This window comes from Mustela putorius, unplaced genomic scaffold (genome assembly GCF_011764305.1).
Source record: "Mustela putorius furo isolate JIRA1106 unplaced genomic scaffold, ASM1176430v1.1 tig00001680_pilon_pilon_pilon, whole genome shotgun sequence".
Lineage (NCBI taxonomy): Eukaryota > Metazoa > Chordata > Mammalia > Carnivora > Mustelidae > Mustela > Mustela putorius.
In genome coordinates, this window is record NW_025421840.1 from 1,098,894 (window position 1) to 1,122,120 (window position 23,227).

A 23,227-nucleotide genomic window follows, 5' to 3' on the forward strand; every position below is an offset into this window, starting at 1 on the left:
GAGAGAGGGGGAAGCAGGCTCACTGCTGAGCAGAGAGCCCAATGTGGGGCTCGATCCCAGGACCCTGAGATCATGACCTGAGCCAAAAGCAGAGCCACCCAGGTGCCCCACAATCTTTTTTTAAAAAGTAGAAAAAGCTGGGGTGCCTGGGTGGCTCAGTAGGTTAAAGCCTCCACCTTCAGCTCAGGTCATGATCCCAGCATCCTGGGATCGAGCCCCGCATCGGGCTCTCTGCTCAGCAGGGAGCCTGCTTCCTCCTCTCTCTCTGCCTGCTTCTCCGTGATCTCTGTCTGTCAAATAAATAAATAAAATCTAAAAAAAAAAAAAAAAAAAGGTAGTAAAAGCTGTTTGCCGAAAGTAAAAGTAGTTATATCTGTGCAGCCTTAGAGATTCTCTTTTTCATTTTGCTTATCAGTGTGTTTATGGTTTTCCCAGTGAAAAATGGTTACATTTGCAATAGGGAAAAGGAGTGAGCAGGACATACCCAAAAACAATGACTTAAAAACTTCAGCGTATTTTCATAGGCTGTAATTGTCTTAATGACCTAGTAACAAAAATGTAAAGGCCTAGGGGTTTATTGAATGAGAGGCCCTTCGGAGACCCCTTATTCCAAGAGCAAAAGCCGAACGCTAAAATGATGGATGCCAAATTGAAATTTTAACACACAAAGAGTGACTAATGGTTTGAAATTCTTCCAAATCGTAGCAAAGGCCCGGATTCTCCTCCGCACAGAGGTGTATGAAGCAGAGCTGACGAGCAGATTGCAGAATGGGAAATCCTTCCAAGTGGTTGCTTTTAACAGCTTCTTCTGCCAGCTGCTATCCCGTAGCTTTGATCAAAAAAGGGCACTGGACTCCCTTCAATTAATCCTCTGTCCAGTTATTTTATTTGATCATAAATAATCATCCCTGGAGAAGCCTCGTTCAAACCTATGTACTCCTCCACTAGAGAACACAAGACTTGGGTTTATAAAGGTAACAGAGCGAGTCACTGGCCATTTCATGGCCAAGGACTTACACACATAAGCAAATCGGTCTGTCTCTGCAACGAAAGCCTTGGATCCACCAGCCCTGTCCCATGAGTCTGCTCGATTGTGTGCTTTTTCTCAGTGGTCCCGAATAAGTGATCAGAATCCATCCCCAGCTACTGGTCACACCCAAACACTGACAATCCTATTCACCACTCCAGTTGGAAAGACATCCAGACCTCTGTCTCAGAAACACGTACCTCGACAGGGGCCCTGACCCTGAAGTCCTTCGGTATTAAATGGTCAACACAGGATAGAGCTTAACACCATACACTCGAACATAAGAATTTGCACAACTTTGCCATTTTGGAGCTACGACTCCTTGAGTCAACCACCGAGCTTCCCTAAGCCTCAGCCTCCTCATCGGAACAATGGGGGTGATCACAGTAATACCTGCCCTGCCAGGCTGTTGAGAAAATCGGGTGAATAGCATTTAAGGAGGTGCTTAGGGGAGTACCTACCACATAGCCCTCAGTAAAAAATAACTTTTATTAACAGTTTTTTTTTTTTTTTTGCTAAATCCCCAGCAGATATTTCTTTTAATAATTTTAATGACTACACGTTTTGTTTACTTTCTGGAAAAGTTTGTTACCCTCACAGGCAGACGTGTATATAAACTTGAGTTCCTCCTTCTCTACCAGCTGCTGAAAAAAAACTGTAGCCAAGGTTATTACAGACATAATTAAATTCACTCGTGATATAATGCTCCAGTGAATCTTTCTGTGAAATTTGTTAGGAATATTTTAATATTTTCATGCTCATGAACCTGTGTCTAACTCTGTAACTTAGAAAATCAGAGAGAACTTGCTTTTTGTGTTGTATGTCTTGCAGTGGCATTTAGACAAAAAGCAGTAAAATCTAGCCTGAGCTGGTAGTCCATGTGGTGTGGCTAACTTCTGGGTAAAACTTATCAATTCCAACTTCTGACCACCCCGGACAAGATGCCCGGGAACGTTTCATGGGAACTTGAAAGCGACATATTTCCTAAGACAAGACCCACGTGTACAGTCAATTTCAAATGGATTTGTGCCTTCCAACTAATTGACTTATTAATTATGCTAATATATTCATGTTTCTCTGCCTTTTTATATTTCTTTCAATAGATAATGCTATAGAAGTGAATGTCCTGGGATTAAAGAACAAAAAAGCAAAACAAAACAAAACAAGCAAACAAACAAACAAAAAAACCCTATAGATTTCTCTAAACTTCTTTAGGAAACCAGACTAGATTTCCAAAACAGCATGTATAATCTTTGTGTCTCTCCAAACATTTTATTTCGGTAGCAAATGTATGGCTTCTCCAAAGACAGCCTCTTTTAATGAGACATTATGGCCAAAGTGGGGAGAGCTTTGAGCCTTTCAATTAGGCAGGGCCCTCTGGAAAGTGAGGGTGCGGGCCACGCTTCGCAGCGCCCTGGCCTGCCACTGCGGTCCGGGCGCAATGAAGGGGCCGCGGAAGCACAACAGAGCTTACCGGGTCTGAGCCCCGTGCCTTCTGTCGTTCGCAGGTGGCGCCGGGGGCCAGCAGGGCTTCCTCGGCTGCATCCGCTCCCTGAGGATGAACGGGGTGACGCTGGACCTGGAGGAAAGAGCGAAGGTCACGGCCGGGTTCAAATCCGGCTGCTCGGGCCACTGCACCAGCTACGGGGCCAACTGTGAGAACGGAGGCAGGTGTCTAGAGAAATACCACGGCTACTCCTGCGACTGCTCGCACACGGCCTACGATGGCACATTTTGCAACAAGGGTAAGGCAGAGCCCGTTTCTGTGGCGTTCTCACACCTCTCTTTAAACTCAAATGGTCTGTGCCGTGATTTCTCAGCTGTCCCCAGTGTGCTGTGTTCTGAGAGTAAGGTGTTCAGAATTCTCCTCTCACCTTAGGTAAGAAGTCGAAATCCTACCCCGATCTCTGCCATTTACTGAGATGAGAGAAGCTCGGGGGGGGGGGGGGGGGGATGCAGTTTCACCCAAATCCTAGAGGGCCGCGCACCGACTAGAACATCCCACAGCAAATAGCCACATTGCACCTTGATGGTGAGTGACAGCATTAAGTGGCCTCTGAAAGGGGACTCAGGCCTGACCCTCCCCCTCAGGGAGGTCGGGGTGAGGGGCTTGGGGTGCTCGCAGACGGAGGGATGGCTCGGTGAATCGGTCAGGGCAGCCCAGCCGTCCGGACGCCCACCCCGGCCCTGGCTGCTGCCGAGAGGCTGGGTTGGAGCCGGACTCCCAGGGAGCGCGCTCCGGCCAGCGACTGTCGCTACCAGGATCCTTATCCTTGCCCAGGATGCCTCTCTGAGCGGGCCCCAGCCTTCGCCCCGCGGCAGGTGGAGGGAGATACCACATCTAATCAGCCGGCTTAGGGCACCTGTTATTAGCACATCATTTCAGGCTCCAATGAGTCCTCTAATCCCTAATAAATTCTGCAGAGCCAATCAGCCGACCGCGGGAGCCCAATGCATATGCATGTTGTCATTCAACCTGTGATCCCGCGTGCGGGGAAGAAATGCGCTCGCGCCGCTGGTCTGCGGCCTCATTCCCCGCGCGTCGGCAGGAGGGTCGGAGCGCGGCAGAGCGGCCCTTTCCTAAGCTACCACGGAAGCGCGCGTAAATCACTCTTCTCTTTCTCAATGAATGTGTAGTGTTTGGGTAAAGTTTCCTGTAAATGCCTGGTGTATCTCTTAATAAGAAGCTTTACATAAGTAGCCTTTTCACACTCTCGTGAATACACGGAGGGGGTTTGTGCTGGTCTTATCCACACAGGAGGCCGGCGGGAGGAGGAGTTGTTCCGGGGCACTCTCTGCACGCTCAGGCTACTGTCTGGCAGGGCTGCAGCACGAGCATGCCGATGAGGTCGGGCGGGGTTTGCAGACTGAGCGCGGGACCCCAGCAGGAGGAAAGGAACAGCATTGCTGAAGGACCCCGTACCTCCTTCGCAGCGCTGTTACAGCGCATGTTTCTGCTCGGAACAACACGGTTCCAGGGCTTTCCTGTGACATACAATGGGACGGGTTTGCAGAACACGTCAATTTTGCACTTGCAGTGAAATGACAATCTCGCAATTACCATTCATTGTGCGCGATGCTAATTTAATGCGGTGGTGCCATTGCCAAAGGGATGTGTGAATGCAATCAGTCAGTCCTAATGCCCCAGAGAGTCCATACAGAAGGTCCAATCTAAGGAAAATCATGGTCCCCTTATTTTTGGAGAGTTGGTTTAAACAAAATAGCTCATACAAACCTTCTGGGGGTTAGTGGCAATATTCACAGATGGAAAGGCAGGGGTATATACCCTTCAGCTTAGCCAGCTTTAGAGAGAAAGTTAAATGAAGCTTGTGTGTTTCCCTTGACATTACTTCAAAGAGCTTACACAAAAGTCTCCTAAATATTCTCCAAATATCTGTTTACCGGGATGAGTTTACATTTGGCCCAATCTGTGGGCTTTAACAAAAATAAAATTAAAAGCTGCAAAATGTATTGGGAAAGTATTCATGTGCATCCCTCTGAGTCCACACAAGTATCCTCTTGACGTGGTGTGAATGATGGTGGTTCTGGTTGAAAAGAATCCTGAGGCTATCCAGGGGTATTCTGCAAGCTCCTTCCTGGACCAGGGATCTGCCCAATGAGGCCTCCAGCCAGATGCCCCCGCTGTTCTGGGTCTCACCTGCCAGGGAGAGGCCCTCCTATGGTCTCCTGTGACCACACCCTCACACCAGGGCTGCAGCCCCAAAACCCAGCCTCTACAAAGAGCGGCCACAGACACCTGCCAAAGAACCGAGTTCGTGGAAATCCTTCATGGGCCGTCCTTTGATAGTACGGGTGGGCTTGTGGATGTGGAAAGTGTTCGCGACATTTTGGTAAGTGAATGAACCGGGTGTCCCTACACCAAGGACACGCTGATTACCTGCTTGCACAAAATCAGACACACACACACACGAGGAGAGCAAACTAAGAAAACACACCAAAATATTGACTGCCGTTATTTTTAGGGGAGGTGAAAACGCCAGTTTTTATTTTCGCTTCTCTTTTGCTATATTTTCTACCCATTATACAACACCATTTTACCTCTGGCTTCCTCATTCGTTCCTCGTTTGGGGACGAGTCGTACTAAGAGGCAGAGTTCTTACCCCGGGCATTCAAGAATCTCTGCTTAGAAAATGTCTAGTTAGGAGCCAGAGATCCTACAGCACCTGACCACACTCTCTGGAATGGAGTAGTGTCTCAGGTGAAAATTGCATAAAATTAATTTAGCCTTGAAAAATCCATCTCTCTGCATTGAACAAATTTCAGCATTTCATCCTTCATGCGGGCACTGGAGGACGGATTGCCATGCTGGGGCCAAGTTGTATGAAAATAAAAACCTTGTGACATGTGTGTCCTACTCAGCCAGGTGTGAGGTGCACCCTAGGACAGGCAAGAACCCAAGGGTAGCCCAATGTAGCCCAAGGGGACGAATCAGCCAGGGGTCTCCCCTAGTATTAGGTCATGAGGTCATAGATTGTGGCAAAGGGCACACACTATTTAAACTTTCTGCTTCGATCTCTCTCTTTCCCAACCTCCATCTCCTCTCTCCCCTCACTCTGTCCCCACCACCTCCATCTCCCCCTGCCTTCTTCCCCAGCTCTCTCTCTGTCTCCATCGCCCGTGTCCCAGGAGGACGCGCTACATCAACATCTACCTCTGTCTCTGTCCTTCCGCACTTCCCACCTACGTTCCCTATTTCTCTCTCTCTCTCTCTCTCTCTCATATGTGGTTGCGTTTGTAAATCAAATTACCATGTGCTGCTGCTTCGTTAAGCTCAGGAGGGCAGGCTGGACTCAAGCAGGTCCCACCTGATGACTCTCTTTTGCTTCGTAGAAAGATGCATGTTTACTCACGATCCCCTGCCAGAAATCTATGTACACAAGACACATCTTGCTGCCTCCCTCTAGCCTCTCGTCAAGGAGGCTCCCAGAGCCTTTCTTCAAAAGGATCTATAAAGATTTGATCACCAGCTCAGGCATTAACTCTTTCAGGGCTCCCTCCATATTAATAGGCACTCTGGCTGGGGGAGGGCATGTTTTGCAAGGAACACAAGGGCAACCTGGAAACCTCTGACCAGACCATAGAGCCAGTCACACCATCGGTCCAGAGAAGCCCGTGGAGGCCCATCTTCTCACAGGGTCCACCATCCAGCAGTGATTCACTTGAAGGACGCAGCTCCATTCTGTGGCAGAACTCCCTGGCAGCCCATTGGCTGAGGCTGCGGAAGCTTCTAGAATCAGAGCAACATCGTGTGGAAGGCTCAGCTATGGGTCTGGTGTGTCATCCCCAGGATTAGTGGGGACCTACACTGGGGACCAAATGGCTAGTTGCCTGGCCACGCCAAAGATAGTTTTGCTCATTAGGCCCATTTCTTCTTAGCTAGTCAAACCCCAGAACCCTGGAAAATGTTATGACTATCAACCTCAGTTTTATTTCTAACCAGAAATTAGCAACTTAATGAGAAGCAAATTCTCTCTGTACCTTCTCTGTGTTTTCAAGCAATAGGCAGGATCACAGACCTATAGTGACTACAACAGTCTGCAGGTTTAATTTTTGAAATGAAATGCTATAGAGGTTAAATAGTGTCTACCTCCCCCAAATTCACGTCCACCCAGAACCTTGAAACATGACCTTGTTTGGAAACACAGTCTCTGCAGATGTAATTAAGGCAGGGCCTGCTGGATTGGGGATGCCCTAAATCCAAGGAGAGTGTCCTTACAGGAAGAGGCTGGGTACACAGAGAGTCACACAGTCCCATGAAGACAGAGGCAGAGATCAAAGGGTCCAGGAGGGACCCTTCCCTAGAAGCCTTCCAAAAATGGAGATCCCTGATAACACTTTAATTTTCAACTTCCTCCCCAAAACTGTAAGAGAATAAGTTTCTGTTGTTTTAAGCCACCCAACTGGTAGGACTTTACAGGGGTGCCCACTGAAAACTAATGTGATTGCAAGTAAATTTTCAGCACTGCGTAATTCCCGCATGTTGACCGTGAAGACAGCTGACATTTACGGGGAACTTACCATGTGTCAGACGGTGCGCTAAGCTCTGTCTCTGTGTTAACATTGTCTGCTACCATGATAACACCATGAGATGGGTACCATTATCTCATCCCCATTTTATAGAGAAGGAAACTGAGACATAGAATGGGTATGATGACCTGGCCGGTGTTCACACACCCATAAAGGAGGAGAACTGGGGTTTGAAGGCAGGAGTTTTGACTACAAGTTCACATTCTTCCCCTCTGTGTGGTACTGTTTCTCGCCAAGGCTCGGTCCTTCATGCAGGCTTATATAAAGCTGGAAGCAGAACCCCTGCTCTTAAAACTTGTTAGTTACTGCAATCAGTGAAAAAAACAGAATTAATCGCAACATTTTTTTAGAATGCAATATCTGAACAAAGACTTCCCCTTTTCTTTTTTGGAGGCGTGGAAACATCTAGGTGTAAGTGATATTTATTGATTGATTCATTTCTTTAACAAACATTCAGCGAATACCCAATGTGCCCAAAAGCCTTGACTGTGTAGTTGAGTCTGAATACATTGAAATTTTCAAAACATTCCAATGGTTTATTGCTACAAAATCAGGGAAATCTACAGTATAGGAAAGGAGCAGATGTGAATTAGCTGTCACCCAGGCTGCTGCAAACACTTCTTCATTATGATCCCTTCACTGCACCAAGTTGAGCAAGAGCTTATCATCATGGTCAAATGATGGCACAAAAATATCCCCTAATTCACTTGTCTGCACTCTTTTTTTCCTATAAACATGCTCGTGTTCATCAGCCAAGTCAGAATGGCAGTTGAAAAAAATACCTATCTTTAAAGAGTCCGAAGCCGTTTTCTGAATTTAGGGAGATCCGTTTGCCTCTTAAACATTGATTTGTTTGTTGCTTGCTCAGATAAAGCCAAATTAAAGGGAACAAGGTCCCAGGACTGCAGAGCGACTGAGTGGTGGACAGACAGCACCAGCATCATCAAAGTCACTCGAGCACACATGCCTCGTGGTGATTCAGGGAAGTCTCCTGCCCCCAGGAGCCTCCCGAGACCGACTAACATTTGACCATCTGTATATCCATGCGGTAGAAGAACCTAGTCATTGCCAACTCAGTACCTACGTAGATAATGGACGATGATGGCCTTGAATGTGGGTTGGAATCCAACTTCCTCACTGGCGGGTTCCTTAACCTTGAACAAATTATTTACCTCCACTTGGCCTCATCTTCAGAACTACTTAATACCCACTTCTTTTTTTAAGATTTATTATTTCTTTGAGAGAGAGAGCGCGCATGTGAGTTGAAGTAGGGGCAGAGGGAGAGGGTGAGAATCTCAAGCAGACTCCCCACTGAGCGCGGAGCCCGACATGGCGCTCGACCTCACTGCCCTGTGACCGTGACCTGAGCCAAAATCTAAAGTCAGATTCTCAAATAACTGAGCCACCCAGGTGCCTCCAGAGTACCCGCTTCTTAATTCCACCGTGAGAATCACACCTTTTGTTGATGTTTTTGTTTTGACTTTAAATCATGTGGTTCTTTAATCCTCCCTACAAGCTGCAAATGTCAGATGTCAAACTGGCATCATTTCAGTTGCCGCTTTGCTATTTCGGGAACAATGGCAGGGCCATCAGATGTCAGTTCTGCTTCACTGTGGTCACAGTAATGGTATTCTGAAGGTGAAATCGTAGTGCCCAACGCCTACACACTGGCGTGCCAAGCAATACTCAGAGATTCTGGAAAGTGGAGTTGGAGGTGAGCCTCTCTGCATCCAAGGGCTCAGGCCTGGTCGTGCAGGTCCTGCTAAGAGCTGACGTGGGTCACCCCGGGGATGGCTGCATCCCTTCCCAGTACAAAGTCCATCCTGAGCTAGGAGAGCTCAGAAAGAGTTAAGGACTCCGCTTTGCTGGAGACCTCAGACACAAGTACAACGCAGAAGACCTCTAGAGGAGAGAGCGCTTCTATCATGCCTCCTCCAGGAGGGTTTCATGGAGGGCAGGAGGAAGTGGCTTTGCCCAGAGCACTGTGAAGAGGGCACAAATCCTGCGTCTCCCAGACTCCAGGCGTGCCTCCGCAAGAAGAGTAAATCCATAGATTGACTTTTTAGAGCAGATTGGAAGCTGGGGGTGGTGGTGGTGGTAATTAATAAAAAATATTATAAACAAATGGGGGAAGAAAAAGAAGAGAGTTCTTAGAGTCATGCACCTGGAATCTGATCCTTGTGTGGAGCGACGCTACACCGTGGGCGACAGTAGCCATTTTTTTTCTCAGGCCTACCCACCGGGTCTTACTCCCAGCCTGCGGGAGAGTTTCCAACCAGCACAGAGAGACAACTTTCGCAGGCTTCTTTCCCATTTCTAGCTTGAACAGGAGGCAGTGTAGGTTTGGATGGATTCCCTAGGGAACAAGAATAGAACTCTTTTTCCTTTTCCTCTTCTGTGTTATTCAAGAAAGGAAACGATCCCTTTTCTCTATTTGTGTTTCTTAAAACTTCGAACCTTAAGATGCAACTTAAAAATATCATAGAAACATATGAAGATAATCTGCTTACATGTTTTAGGGGGGAAAAAAGAAGGAAAAAGTAAGAAAATACTTATGGGCCAGAGCTCAAAATACTTAGGCATCAAAGAAAATGCTTTAGACTTGATTCTAAAAGGCCAAAGCTGCAAAGAGAGCTGACACTTCACTACAGAAACTCGTGCTGGTAAAATAACATTCCCCTTAGCCTGGGGGTCATTGTGGGGTCCCAGGTATAAAGAAAAACCTGGTCCATTAACTTCCCCAATAGAAAGACTTTAAAAATTCATTAAGTAAAGCAAGCTCTTTCTAAAACACGAAACCTTATCGAGAACACAGTTTGGGGGGTTTTTCTTTCTTTTTTCTTTTAATTCCAGTGTCGTTAACCGACAGTGTTGTATTAGTTTCAGATGTACGATACGGTGATTCAGTTCTGTGAATCACCCGGTGCTCAGGTAGGTACGAGCACTCTTAACCTCATGCCTGTCTACTCATCCTCCACTCCGTCCCCTCTGGCAACCTGTTGTTCTCGACAGTTACGAGTCTGTTTTTTGGGTTGTTTTTTTTTTTTTTTTTCGTTTGTTTGTTTTGTTTCTTAAATTCCACATATGAGTGAGGACATATGGTATTTGTCTTTCTCTGCAGGAGTTTCTTCGCTTCGTGTAATACTCTCTCGCTCCATCCATGTTAACGCAAATGGCAACATTTCGTTCTTTCTTATGGACGTATAATTGTCCATAGTATGTATGTGTGTTCTTTGTCTTCGTTGTCCACTTGTCTACTTGAGCTGCTTCCATCCTTTAGCTATAATAAATAATGCTGCAATAAACACAGGGATGTACATATCCTTTCCAATTAGTATCTTCATATTTGGGAGTAAATACCCAGTAGTACAATTACTGGATCATACAGCAGTTCCCCTCTTCAGTTTTTTGAGGAACCTCCGTACTGCTTTCCCGTGGGCTGCCCCAGTGTGCATTCCCAGCAGTGCACGAGGGTTCCTCTTTCTCCGCATCCTCGCCAGCACTTGTTTCTTGAGTTGTTGATTTTAGCCATTCTGACAGGTTCAAGGTGATGATAGCTCACTGCAGTTTTGATTTGCATCTCCCTGATGATCTTACACAACGCACAAAAATAAATTTGAAATGGATTAAGGACCTAAAGGTGAGGCCTGAAACCGTAAAAAGCCTAGAAGGGAGCACAGGCAGTCATGTCTCTACATCGGCCGTAACAACTTTTTTGTAGATCTGTCACCTGAGGCAAGGGAAGCAAAAGCAAAAATATATGCTCTTCAGACTTTATCAAAATACAAAGATTCTGCTCAGCAAAGGCGACATCAGCAAAAGTAAACAACCTGCAGAATGGGAGAAGATATTTGCAAATGACATGTCACTGAAGGGTTAGTGTCTGAAATACATAAACATATACAACTCAATGCCAAAAAAACAAATAATCCAATTTTAAAATGGGCAGAAGACACGAACAGACTTTTCTCCAAAGAAGACATACAGACCACACGAGGTGGCCAACAGACACATAAGAACAGTTTTTGGACTTCGGTTTAGGTTTAGGATGAATAGCATTTTTTCAAAATTGTGCCATTTTCTAAAACCCACCAACTTTGGAACCTTTTTGGATACAACTGATTTTTCTGTGTGGCTTTTATTCCCCATTCTTTAGCAATACTCCAAATAATGTGAAGTTTACAGAACTATCACTTCCTACTTATTAGCTCCATGATTTCAGCTGAAACCCTGTACATTTCTTTCATGAATCTAAACGGAACCAGTCTAATGATTTGGTCACAGGGTTTTGCTTTTAAATCACATACGTTTTCGGCTCTCCTACAAGCAGATCCATTCACCAATATCTACATTTTCCCTGAGCACTGCACACTTGCACGGCATAAAGACCTGCCCCTGACAGGTAGTTTTGCCATTCCACAACCTTTTCATGCACTCATCACCTCCAAGAGGCAGCTCTGGCCTTAACAAATGAGCTCATTCTGGGCATCCTTTAGCTGGAGGAAATTTACTTTCTTAAATGATCAAGCCCGGGGGAAGGGATGTTGAACTGACCTGTCAGATGTTTTTAAGTGACCCATCTTATCCATCAACCTGGCTTTGACCGCATTCACCTATCTACCCTTCCATCAATTCTACTTGACTTTAGTCATGGTTGACTTAGGTAAATAGATATTTTACCTTTTTTCCTTCCCTTAAGACCAAACCCTCAGGAAATGGGAATTACTAAATGCCATCTGAGCTCTCTGAGCCATCCTTGGTTGGCATTTTAAATGTATGCTCTCCATGTTCTTGGGAGCTCTGAGCACAGGATGTGGGGAAATGTTTAACTCAGCCTGACAATATCCTCTAGCTGACCCTCCCAAGTGATGAGGTCACTAAGAATGAGGGGGCTTCTGAGCTTCTATAAGGCAAGATTCTCAACCACATTGTATTATTGGCAGTAAAATTTAACTTATCCATGTGCTGTAAGAGTGAAGTAATGTCAAATAGCTTGAGCCTTAATAATAATTTAATGTCTTCCCATGCACTGAGCACAAGTTTAGTGCAATATGGGAACACTTACTAAAAGTCTACTGTGTGGGAAGCTGTGGACTGATGGAGATGAATGAGACCAGGCTTGGAATAAAGTAGAGTTGAGAGATCCCACTACAATACACAAGGAAAGCAAGACAGAAAGTGCTCAGTGAAACCTACATATGGAACTGACCCATCCTGAAGGTTCTAATGGTAAAGCCACTTTTCAAGCCCCATCAACATGGCTAATTGTAGTGGATGACGCCTAATTCTGACTGATATGTAGAAGAAATATTTATTTGCTTTTAATAGAACAAAATTTGATTGGACAAAATATTTTAGGATTCAGATCATTTTGACTCTTTCAATTTATGCCCCACAAGCCAATAACGTTTTGTGAGGTTTTGCCTTCTTTAGTTTTTAATTTAGTTACTAATTAATTTAATAATATACCTTCTAGTGGCTTTTATTTTTGTCATGCTTGAGGTCCATCTAGTAAGAATAGGGAACTTGAAAAATGAGCCAAACTCCTCTCCAAAGAAGATAACACAGATGGCAAGTAAAATATGTGAAAAGGTGTTCCACATCACATGTCATCAGAGAAGTCCACATTGGAACAACAATGAGATACCTCTACCCAATTAGTAGACTGGCCCAAATCCAGAATCCTGACAACACCAAATGCTGGAGAGGGTGTGGAGCAACAGGAACTCTCATTCAGTGCTGGTGGGAATGCAAAATGGTGCAGTCACTTTGGAAGACCATTTGGTTGTTTCTTAGAAACTAAACATACTTTTACCATAAGATCATCCAGTCATGACCCTAGCTATTTACACAAAGCAACTGAAAACTTAATGCTCACACAAAAACCTGCACATGGGTGTTTCCAGCACCTTTATTCATAATTGCCAGAACTTGGAAGCAACCGAGACAACCCTCCAGTAGATAAATGGACAAATAAACTGGTGTATCGAGACAATGAAATATTGTTCAGCATTAAAAAGAAATGAGTTATCAAGCCATGAAAAGACACAGAAGAAACCTAAAGGAATATTCCAAAGTGGGGGAAAAAATCTGAAAAAGCTATATACTGTATGACTCCAACTACATGACATTTTAGAAAAGAGAAAAACTATGGAGACTGTAAAAAGATCAGTGGTTGCCAGGGATTGGGGGCAAGGGAGAAGAATGATGACTAGGCGGAGCACAGCGGATTTTTAGAGCAGCGAATTACATCTTATGACACATACGGTGGCTACACATCATTATACATTTGCCCAAACCCATTGGATGTACAACACCAAGAGTGAACTCCAATGTCGACTGTGGGCCTTGGCTGATACGGATGTGTCAGCGTGGGTTCACTGACTGTAATAAGTCTACACTCTGGTGGGGGATGGTGATAGTGGGGAAGCCTAGACGTGTGTAGGTATGCAGATGGAATATGGGAATTTCTGTACCTTTTCCTCAATGTTGCTGTGAACTTAAAGGGGTCTTTTTTTTTTTTTTAAGATTTTATTTATTTGACAGAGAGATCACAAATAGAACAGCAGACAGACAGAGGGAGAAGCAGGCTCCCCACTGAGCAAAGAGCCCAAGGTGGGGCTCGATCCCAGGACCCCGAGATCAGGAGATACAAGCAGAGGCTTAACCCCCTGAGCTACCCAGGCATCCCCTAAAAGTGGTCTTTAAAAAAAAAAAAAAGAAAGAAAGAAAAGAAAAGTCTTTTAAAAAAGGAGAATAGGAAATTTTTTCCATTTTCCAAAATTATGTTCTCATTCTCTCAGCTGTTTCCCTCACCGCACTTCCTGAGAGTTGTCTGTGTGTCTAGTGGTAAACCCCCTATTTGTGTTTCTACTTTAAATATACCCTTTGAAAGAGACTACTGCAAAGACATTTCAGCAAGTTGATGTGTAAATAACATTTTAATCCCTGCTCTTTTGTGAAGGGAGGTGGGGTTCCTAAGAACCCTACTTCAATACTCCCACAATTTATTTTAATATTCTGAAGTTCAGACTTGACTAACGCAAATTTGCTTCCTTTCAACTTGTACAAGTGATTCACCATTTTCCACACCCAGGATTAGTTTTACATCCTGTGTGACTCCCCAAGGAGAAGGTCAAGTGTAGCTTACAGTGGGATCCCCATTCAGGGCCCTTTGTGAATCACTCTCTCTCGGCAACCCTCACGGCACCACAGTATTCTTTCAAATCCTCTGTTCCGTTCCGCCCTAGTCACACAACCAGCACTATTCTAGGCTAATTTTGTTTTTATTTTTTTTTAAAGAGGCTCCACATTTTTTTTTTTTTTTACTTTTTCCCGGTTTAAGAGGGAAAGCAAAATTATTTACTACAGTGGAGCAACAATACCTGGAAATCCAGTTTCAACATTACTAAAAACAAATCGGACAGTCCTACCACTCTCCCGGCATTCGGTTTCTTGTAAATTGCATTAATTCTATAAAATGGATTATTCACAGGACTGCGAGGCTCCAATGAGCCGGCAAGTGTAAAAGTACTTTGGGAAGCATTGATCTATGAAAATGCAAATTACTGTTGAGGTGATCAGTCACACGTCAGAGGTCCTGGAGTTGAGGGTCTCTTTAGCAAGAGGCCTGGCAGGTGAGATGGGTTGCCGTTCAAAAGCCACCGGGAAGCCCTGTGCAGGACCTTGCTGTCCACGTTAGTGGTGTCACTAGAACTGACACCAGAAAGCTGTACCTTCCATCTGTGGGGAATAGTGCTCGCCTCTGGCTCTGCAGGGCCCTGACACGCATTATGTGGAAGCTCAGAGATGACACAGCCCAGCAGACTTCAGACCTCAGAGTTCCGCCCTTGCACGGCCTGCCTTCACAATGCTGCCCTGGGGGCGGGACCTGTTCAATTCCTGTCTGTTTCATAGACTTGCCAGGAATCATGTAGCCTGAAACATCATTAAAGCAGCGAGCACACTTGAGATTAAGTAAGAATGGATTCTGAAGCCTCCTCTTAGGGTTATTATTGAGGTCTTTGGAGAATATTGGTTCCTTGAATCCTTACAGAATTTCAAAAAATAAGGTGACTGCTGTATTCTAGAAACCCCGTCTAAAATTCTCCCCTTATCTCCAGTGATTAACAGTCTCTCTGCTCCTCTGCCCCCTTATTAAGGATGACAGTTCCCGTTCAGATGATAAACCAGCCATTTCTCTCGTTTAATCAAACGTAACCTAAATATTTGCTCACATTCATTGCTAGCCACTTCCTTTGTTTTCAGAATCAGAGATTAGTGAGGTCGTAAGTAAAATGCTTTCTTAAAACTTTCCCATTGAGGTAATCTAGTTTAAATCCCTTTTAAATGGGTCTGTGTTAGCCTGTTGGCTTTTCTAATTCCTTATAATGGAATCTTATTAATTCAGTTAAAAATATAAGTTAAGCCATGTGAATCAACTCAAAACAGTAGACCAAGTTATAAATTTCAAACACATCGGTAGTCCCCCCTTTTCCCACTAAATAAGGAAAAAAAGTTATCTCCTGTGACTTTGTACAGTGTCCAACTGAATCATAAGCCACATGTAGCTATTACAGCTCTCCATAACGTCTTTAAAAATATCGAGGACTATTCAAAAAGTTTTATTTCTATTGCCATGATGAATTTATCATTATTCAGACTTTCAGCTTTTGCCCTAACATTCAAATGTCATTGGGTTACTTATTTCAACGCTTTCTTCAATTACTCGCAATTTGTTAAGAGTTTGTGAAGCTCTTCTTGTCACAAAATCAAAGTATCTCATGGCTGGAGAGGATATTACATTCTGTTCAACTGACATTTATTGGACAACTCGTTTTATGCCAGGCACTAAACTTAGTATGTTCCCGTATCTCACCTTCTTTAATCATCACAGCAATTTTAAGGCGTAGGTGTTAGCACTCCTATTTTTAAAAATGAAAAAGCTAAGGCTTCCAGAGGTTAAGTTTATGACCTACCGTCACGTGGCTGGTAAATGACAGGCTGGAATTGGAAGTGGAGAGGCTCCACTATGCACCAACTCCCTGTGCACCAACAGAGTCTCCTCTGTAACCCACTCTCGGGATGGGAGCCAGACTGGGCTTCAGAGGACTCAGGACTGTGTGATCAGCTCCCTCCACACTTGGGCATTTCTGTCAACTGGAAAGATTTCCCTCATCCTGCCCCATCATCTCTGCGAAATATAGGAAGTATCTCTATGAAGACACAGTGGATGTCAGACTCAGGGTTCAGATCCCTGTGCCTTTGAGGACTCAGGAACAGGGATACCTGGGTGGCTCAGTGGGTTAAGCCTCTGCCTTAGGCTCCGGTCATGATCTCGGGGTCCTGGGACTGAGTCCCCCCTCGGCTCCCTGCTCAGCGGGGAGTCTGCTTGTCTCTCTCCCTCCCCACTGTTCTTTCTCTCTCTCTCAAATAAATAAAATCTTTAAAGAAGGAAAGAAAGAAAAACTCAGGAACATCCCTGCACCTTCAGAATTCCCAGCTCCAGGGAGACAAGTAAAAGCATCTAACCCGAAGTTTGACGCAGAAGAGGTGTTTAACAGCACATAAATCCCATACCCGACTTTTTCCTTTACTCAGGCCTTAATGATGTGCTCAGGGGAGAAGGACGACTGGGCCACTTTGTAGCTGCCATTCTCCCAGCACCCCAGAGAGCTTAAAGTGATCCCAACTCCAAACAATACCAAGTTTACAAAACAAACTCTTTATCTTTTCTCACACGTTAGCGCCATGATTCAGCTGAGCCTCTAGACACTTCTCTTCTTCCATGAATCTGGAAAGAACCAGTCCAACAAATGGGCTTTTAAACGTCTCCCCTTGGGGTTCCCCTGCAGGCATGTCTGCTCACCAGTGTCTACACTGCCCTTGGCTCTTCCATCGTGCCCACAAGGCACACTTCCCTTAGTCGTTGGATGAATGGCAAGGTCGTGAGTTCATGGAGAGTAGTGAACACATCCTGCCCAGTCTGTCCCTTTCTTTCTATCATACCAACCGGATAGCTGAGCGAAGGCCTAAGGCCCAAAAGTTCTGAATAATTTTTCCTCCTTTCTTTGCCTCATTTCCTGGGGCTTTCTCTGTGTGACTGATCAAGGAAACACACACACACACACACATGTACACATGCCTGCGCACACACGTGTACAGAGCATGGAAAAACATGGACAGAGTCAGACTGGATCTATTTCTAACTACAAGCCTCAGATAACAAGACATTTCTTTGTACTTTTGAGGGCGCCACTCACATACCATATCCATGATTTTGTGTTAAGAGTGGAGAATAAATACCAGGGCACCTGGGTAGCTCAGATGTTAAGTGTCTGCCTTCAGCTCAGGTCATGATCCCAGGGTCCTGGGATCGAGCCCTGCATCAGGCTCCCTACTCAGCAGGGAGTCTGCTTCTCTCTCTTCCTCTGCCCCTTCCCCTGCTTGCACTCTCTCTCTCTCTCTCTCTCTCTCAAATAAAAATCTTTAAAAAAAATTGTGGATAATACCTTGGTCTCCAAATATATGAAGTGAGGAATGGAACAAGGGACACAGAGAATCTGACCTAAGAAATACTTCTGACATGAGAGACCACCCCGGATTGCTTTATAACAAAGAAGGTGATTTTCAGGGTAAATACAGGACATGCCCTGTGAGCTTTCTTATTACTGAAATTCATGCTTTGAATGACTGACCGGTGGCCGCTGAAGGATGGCAGTGACTCTGTCCTCGTCTGGAGACCGCGCCGCAGGAAACACACCTCTGCTCGCTGACGTTCCAAATTCCAACCGAAACATGGGAATTACCAAAGTAAACGTCTGCATCCGTGTTCGTAAGGAGATGTGAAGGGAGACAGGTGCTGCCAGCTGCGGCTGACCCTCACATCGTCGCCCTCACTCCAGGGCGGAGTCCGGCCGCAGGGCTGAGTTGGGTCTCAGTACGGCCCAGGAGCCTTCGTTCCTCTACACAGCGACGCTCTGATCACAGCAGGAGCTTCCCTTTCTCTGGCCAAGAGTAATGTAAAAATTATAGCACATGTAAAAGAATCCATAAACCAGGACACAACTGGCAAGCCTTCCGGATTGCAGTGTTCATGTCTTAGTCCATGCGGGCAGCTCTAACAAAATATCCCAGACAGGTGGCTTATAAACAACAGAAATGTGTTTCTCGTAGTTCTGGAGGCTGGCAGCCCTGGACGGGGGAGACAGCATTGTCGGGCGAGTTGGCTCTTGTGGGCCACAGACTTTTCATTATGTCCTCACTTGGCGGAAGCGGGGGGTGGGGTGAGGGGGCTTGCGCCGTCACTAATCTTACTGGTAGGGGCTCTACCCTCACGGCCGAGTCACCTCCCAAAGGCCCCACCTTCCAACATTATTCACTTTGGGTGTCAGGATTCCAACATATGAATTTGGGGGTGGGTACAAACATTCACACCCTAGTAGTAGGCATTCCCTTCTATAAAAACCAAGGGTACAAGTAAATACCTTCCCACTGCCCAGTCTGTCTCCTTCAGATCACTGACCTGTTCCCCACCCCAGCACACACGCACGTACACACTTGCTACCAAATTTGCTCACTACCATTGCAATGATCACTTTTAAGTAAACGTTTAAAGCACCTGTGAGTTCGGAAGGAAGACACTGTGGACAAAATAGGAATAATTTAAAGAATGAGAAGACCAGCCACCCTCCACCCAAAAGGATTTTCTTTGAACTGCCTCACTTGTCCACGTTCTTTCCTGTGGCCTGACAGTCGACTAATGAGACCACCCTTTGCATGAGCAGGAGTGGGTCCGGGAGGAGGGTGAGCCCCCGAATGCGGGCTGGTCTCTGACGTTGAGTTCTCGTGGAACCAGGTGTAATTTAGGAGCGAGGAAGGCGTTGGATGCGCTCTAGGGAGCTGGTCATGGAGAATTCTGGGAGGGCAGATTTGAGGAGCTTCAGAAGAGTCTAGAAGGGATGGGCTAGGAAGAGGAAGCAGGCAAAGATGCTCCCCTTTCTTTCATGATCTTGCCCGAGGCCAGCCTCATGCCAGCAAAGACAAGAAACGTATCTTTGCTCCTTCTGGCAGTGTCCCTTGCTACTAGGATTCCGAATTCAGGCTAGTGCTATAATTTAGTTACATTACCAAATAAATAATCTTTAGTTATTGATCCATGTTAGAATATTGTGCTATAGGAAAATGAATTCCAAGTTCCTAAAATCAATTTATATTATTATAATGTACTATGTATCATTAGGAACATATTATTAGCATATGCAGCATAAACATTTTTCCTTGAAACCGCTTGGTCTTCATACCCATCATTTTAAAAGACTACTTAGTATTCCATTCGCTAGGTTTACCAAAATTTATTTAACCTAAGTATCTCACAATAGGGAAATGGCAATTTCTATTTCTGCTCTTGAAACGGTTTCCAATTTTCTATTGTAAATAATACTGCGGTAAATGTTTTTGTAAATGGCATTCCGATATTTTACATTATTTACTTAGGATGGATTGCCACACGTGGAGAGGTAGAGTTAGGGGGTATGAAATGTTTATGGCTTTTCATTTGTGGAGCCAATCTGATTTCCCAAACGCCGTGCCAGGGAACCTGCGAGAAAGCCTGGTGCTTTGAACACAATCAGCACTGTTTGCTTTTTCCCCTTTTCTAGTTGTTGTGAAAATAATAAGCCGAAAAAAAAAAAAGAGAGAGAGATCTGTATCATTTTAATTTGCCCTTCTTTAACTACTGGAGAACAAAGAATTCCATAGCAAGGTCTGGCAAGATGGGTGTGCCTCGGAGAAATGTCCATGTAGGCGTGACTTGGGGCACTGCACACCCAGCACCACATTTCACATGGTCAGATCACCTTCCAAGTTCAAAAGTTTTGTCTGTGGATGCCCCAGAGTGGAGGGAATGGGGATTCCAGCTGACACTAACAGAGTTCATAAGAGACAGTATAAAAATGAACTGTTAGAGGCCACTTGGATATTGTCTATCAAAAAGCAACCTCTGTGTATTCTATTTAATTCGGTAATTAAACTCAAGAAATCCAATCTAGAGAAATACTATTACTACAGGAATATATATTCACAAGAACAGCTCCTGACATTTTTGGCATGATAATGAGATGTAGAGAAAAACACTAAATGTCCATAAATAGAGGAATTATTATAGAATTGTGGTACATAACCATTAAGAGGAGTAAGATGAGTGAGACTGATTTTTGATTCACTTAAAAAAATACTCTTTATATCATTAAGCATAAAAAAGCAGACCATGAAAAAAAAAAGCAGACCATGTAGAGTTTGATTGTTTTATATGAAAAACTCAGACATGTTTGTGCATTATAATATATGCCACACACACACACACACACACACACACACACGCGGAGTTGTTTTCAACATCAACAGAATCAGATTGATGCACGGCAAAGTATACAGATAATCCTTCTGGTCTTTTTCCAGGATTTCACAAACTTTAGCGCTGACTACCTCCAGAAATGTGATGGGAGTGCGGACATGTAGGACAGTTTTGACATTTTACTCTATAAAAGTTCACCTTTTCTTTAAAAAAAAAAAAAAGATTTTATTTATTTATCTGAGCGAGAGAGAGTGAGACAGAGCACAAGCAGGGGGAGGCAAAGGGGGAAGCAGACTCCCTGTGAAGCAGGAAGTCCCATTCGGGGCTCGGTCTCAGGACCCTGGGACCATGACCTCAGCCAAAGACAGATGCTTAACAGACTGAGCCATCCAGGTGCCCCCTTTTTTTTTTTTAAACCATAAGCCTGTGTGACGTTTTAAAGCAAAAGTAGAACAAACAGATACGCGCCAACTCGCAGAGGGTTCCCATTTCCCAGCTCCTAGTGAAGGAAGGCTTCACCTTTGCAAGCGACAGTGAAATTGAACATGTTCAATTTCTTTATTATTCAAATTATATTTGAATTCTTAATTTATGCCCTTTGAGCACAGTGAGCTGTTTATTTATTAGGATATTAAAGGTTCCAGTTCTCCATAAACATGACAGGTCGATTGTACCTGTTTGCTTTCGCTTCACCAAAATCTCTGGGGAAAGACTTAAAAAAAAAAAAAAAAAAGGAACAAAGAGATCAAGAGAGTACAGCAGCTTTTAGAAAGGCCGGAACCAAATGGAGACACTTAGTAGACAGAAGAAAGCTAGAGTCTGAGATGGTCGAGCTTCAGGAAAAGCAGGTTTATAGATCTGATCCCCTGAAAGGCTCGGAAATGGGACGTCCCGGGTATCTCAGAAAAGGTGGACTTGAAAACAGCGGATTGGCTTGAAGTTTATAGAAAGAAGCCAGTCATCTCCCCATCACTGCAGCTGGGCAGCTGCCCCAGTGCCAAGCAGGACAGAAGACTGGAGGTTTGCTCTCCGGAGGGGCTGGACGCTGGGACAGTCCACATGGTCAATGCCCAAGAAGCCATCATGATCTCACGGGAACTGAGCAGAAGTTTCCATTCAGGATCCTAAAACCCTGGCTGCAATTCCTTGACGAGAAAGTGGGAGGAGTCCTCTCTGGGGCAAAGAAGAGGAGAAGGCTGGTGGATACACAGGACACACAGACACCGCTGTGAAGACCAGCCATTCTCACGGCATCACTGGCCGTTTGGCTCAAGCCTCTAACATGACAAAGACCAAACAAAGGATCCAGTGCACACGGAGATAATACCGAGAAAACAAACTTTCTGAAAAACCAAACACATGTCATTCATATTCTCCGTTCCAGTTCGCATGCTGCATAACAAACTGCTCGCAAAACTTTGTGGTTTTTAAATAACAACAGTTTATTATCTCAAATGGTTTCCGGGGATCGGGAAGTTGGGCAGGTGCTGGGGCAGTTCTGATTTTGAGGCTGGAAGGGAATTAAGGTCAGGTGGCAGCCAGACCTAGGCGAGCAGGACCTGGCCAGGCTTCTCTCTCTCTCCCCTCAGGTGGACACAAGGCCGTTCCATGTGGTCATGCTACACTTGCTAGCGTGGTTCCCTCTGATGGGGTGGCCTGGGGACAGGTGAATGCTTTCCTTGTTGATCACAGCTGCGATCTAATTGGTCCAGTTCCCCGGACAGGAATCGAACTGCCCTTTGTAGCCTATCCTTGGAGGTCATGCGCCATCATTTCTGCCACATCTCATTGGTACAAGCCGGTCCCAAGGCTCCCCAGACTCTAGGGGAGGGAAATGAGAGCTCTTCTTTGGAAACAGACCAGAGAGGTACAAGAAGATATTGTATCCATATAAAAGTACATCTAAAAGCCCTCTTCCTGTGCAATCCAGAGTTTAGAAAACACCAATTTTTCAAATTAAAATCAATAGCAAAAATTTTTAAAAAGAAAGACTTAGAAGGTAAAAAAAAAAAATCCAGTAAATCATGCAGGGAAAAAAAAAAATAGAGCAAAAAGACAAAGAGATGGGAAACAAGACAGAAGAGCTAAGAAAGAAGATGAAACCAGTAAATTTAATTATGAATAATAAAAGATCTAGGAAAAGAGAACACATAAAAAGAAATGAGGAAAATCATCAGAAATATGAGTCCTGGTAACCTCACTCCTTCCCTGCACTGAAGGGCATAAATTTACAGATTGAAAGGGTTGAACATAAAGAAGGGGGGAAATCACGTGAATTCATAGCATTATAAAATAGCAGATTATAAGGCATAAAATAGGAAATTCTCAAAGTTTCCAGGAGGATCCAAAAGATAATTCCAGGGCCACAGCTATGCAACCAGCCCAGAAAACAGGCAGCTCAGGTTGAGGAAGGAAGATGGGGAGTCCGGGGTGATGTGTCTCGGAAAATTTGGAACAGTTTACCTGTGTTTGCAGAGTTACACCTCCAGCTGAGAAATAGGGGATTCGCTGGGGGTAAGTATGTAGGACACAAGGCAAATGAAGACACCAAAGATTGCATCGGGATAGAGACACAAGTGTTATGGTCAAGAATAACAATACAAGCTCATTACTTAAGAAATAGGGAGTTAGGGGCGCCTGGGTGGCTCAGTGGGTTAAGCCTCTGCCTTCGGCTCAGGTCATGATCCCGGGGTCCTGGAATTGAGCCCTGCATTGGGCTCTCTGCTCAGCGAGGAGTCTCCTCCCCCCCGACCCCGCCTGCCTGTCTGTCAAATAGATAAATAAAATCTTAAAAAAAA

At 44.8% G+C, this 23,227-nt stretch overlaps 1 protein-coding gene across 1 annotated transcript in view; it reads left to right on the top strand.

The window, feature by feature from the left end:
- The window catches only part of CNTNAP2 (contactin associated protein 2), a 1,133,692-nt gene that overhangs the window by 946,132 nt on the left and 164,333 nt on the right, over positions 1-23,227 (top strand). Inside the window, exon 16 of the mRNA XM_045087941.1 lies at positions 2,536-2,772. Within this exon, the coding sequence (XP_044943876.1) occupies positions 2,536-2,772 (237 nt within the window). The remainder of the gene's footprint in view (positions 1-2,535; positions 2,773-23,227) is intronic.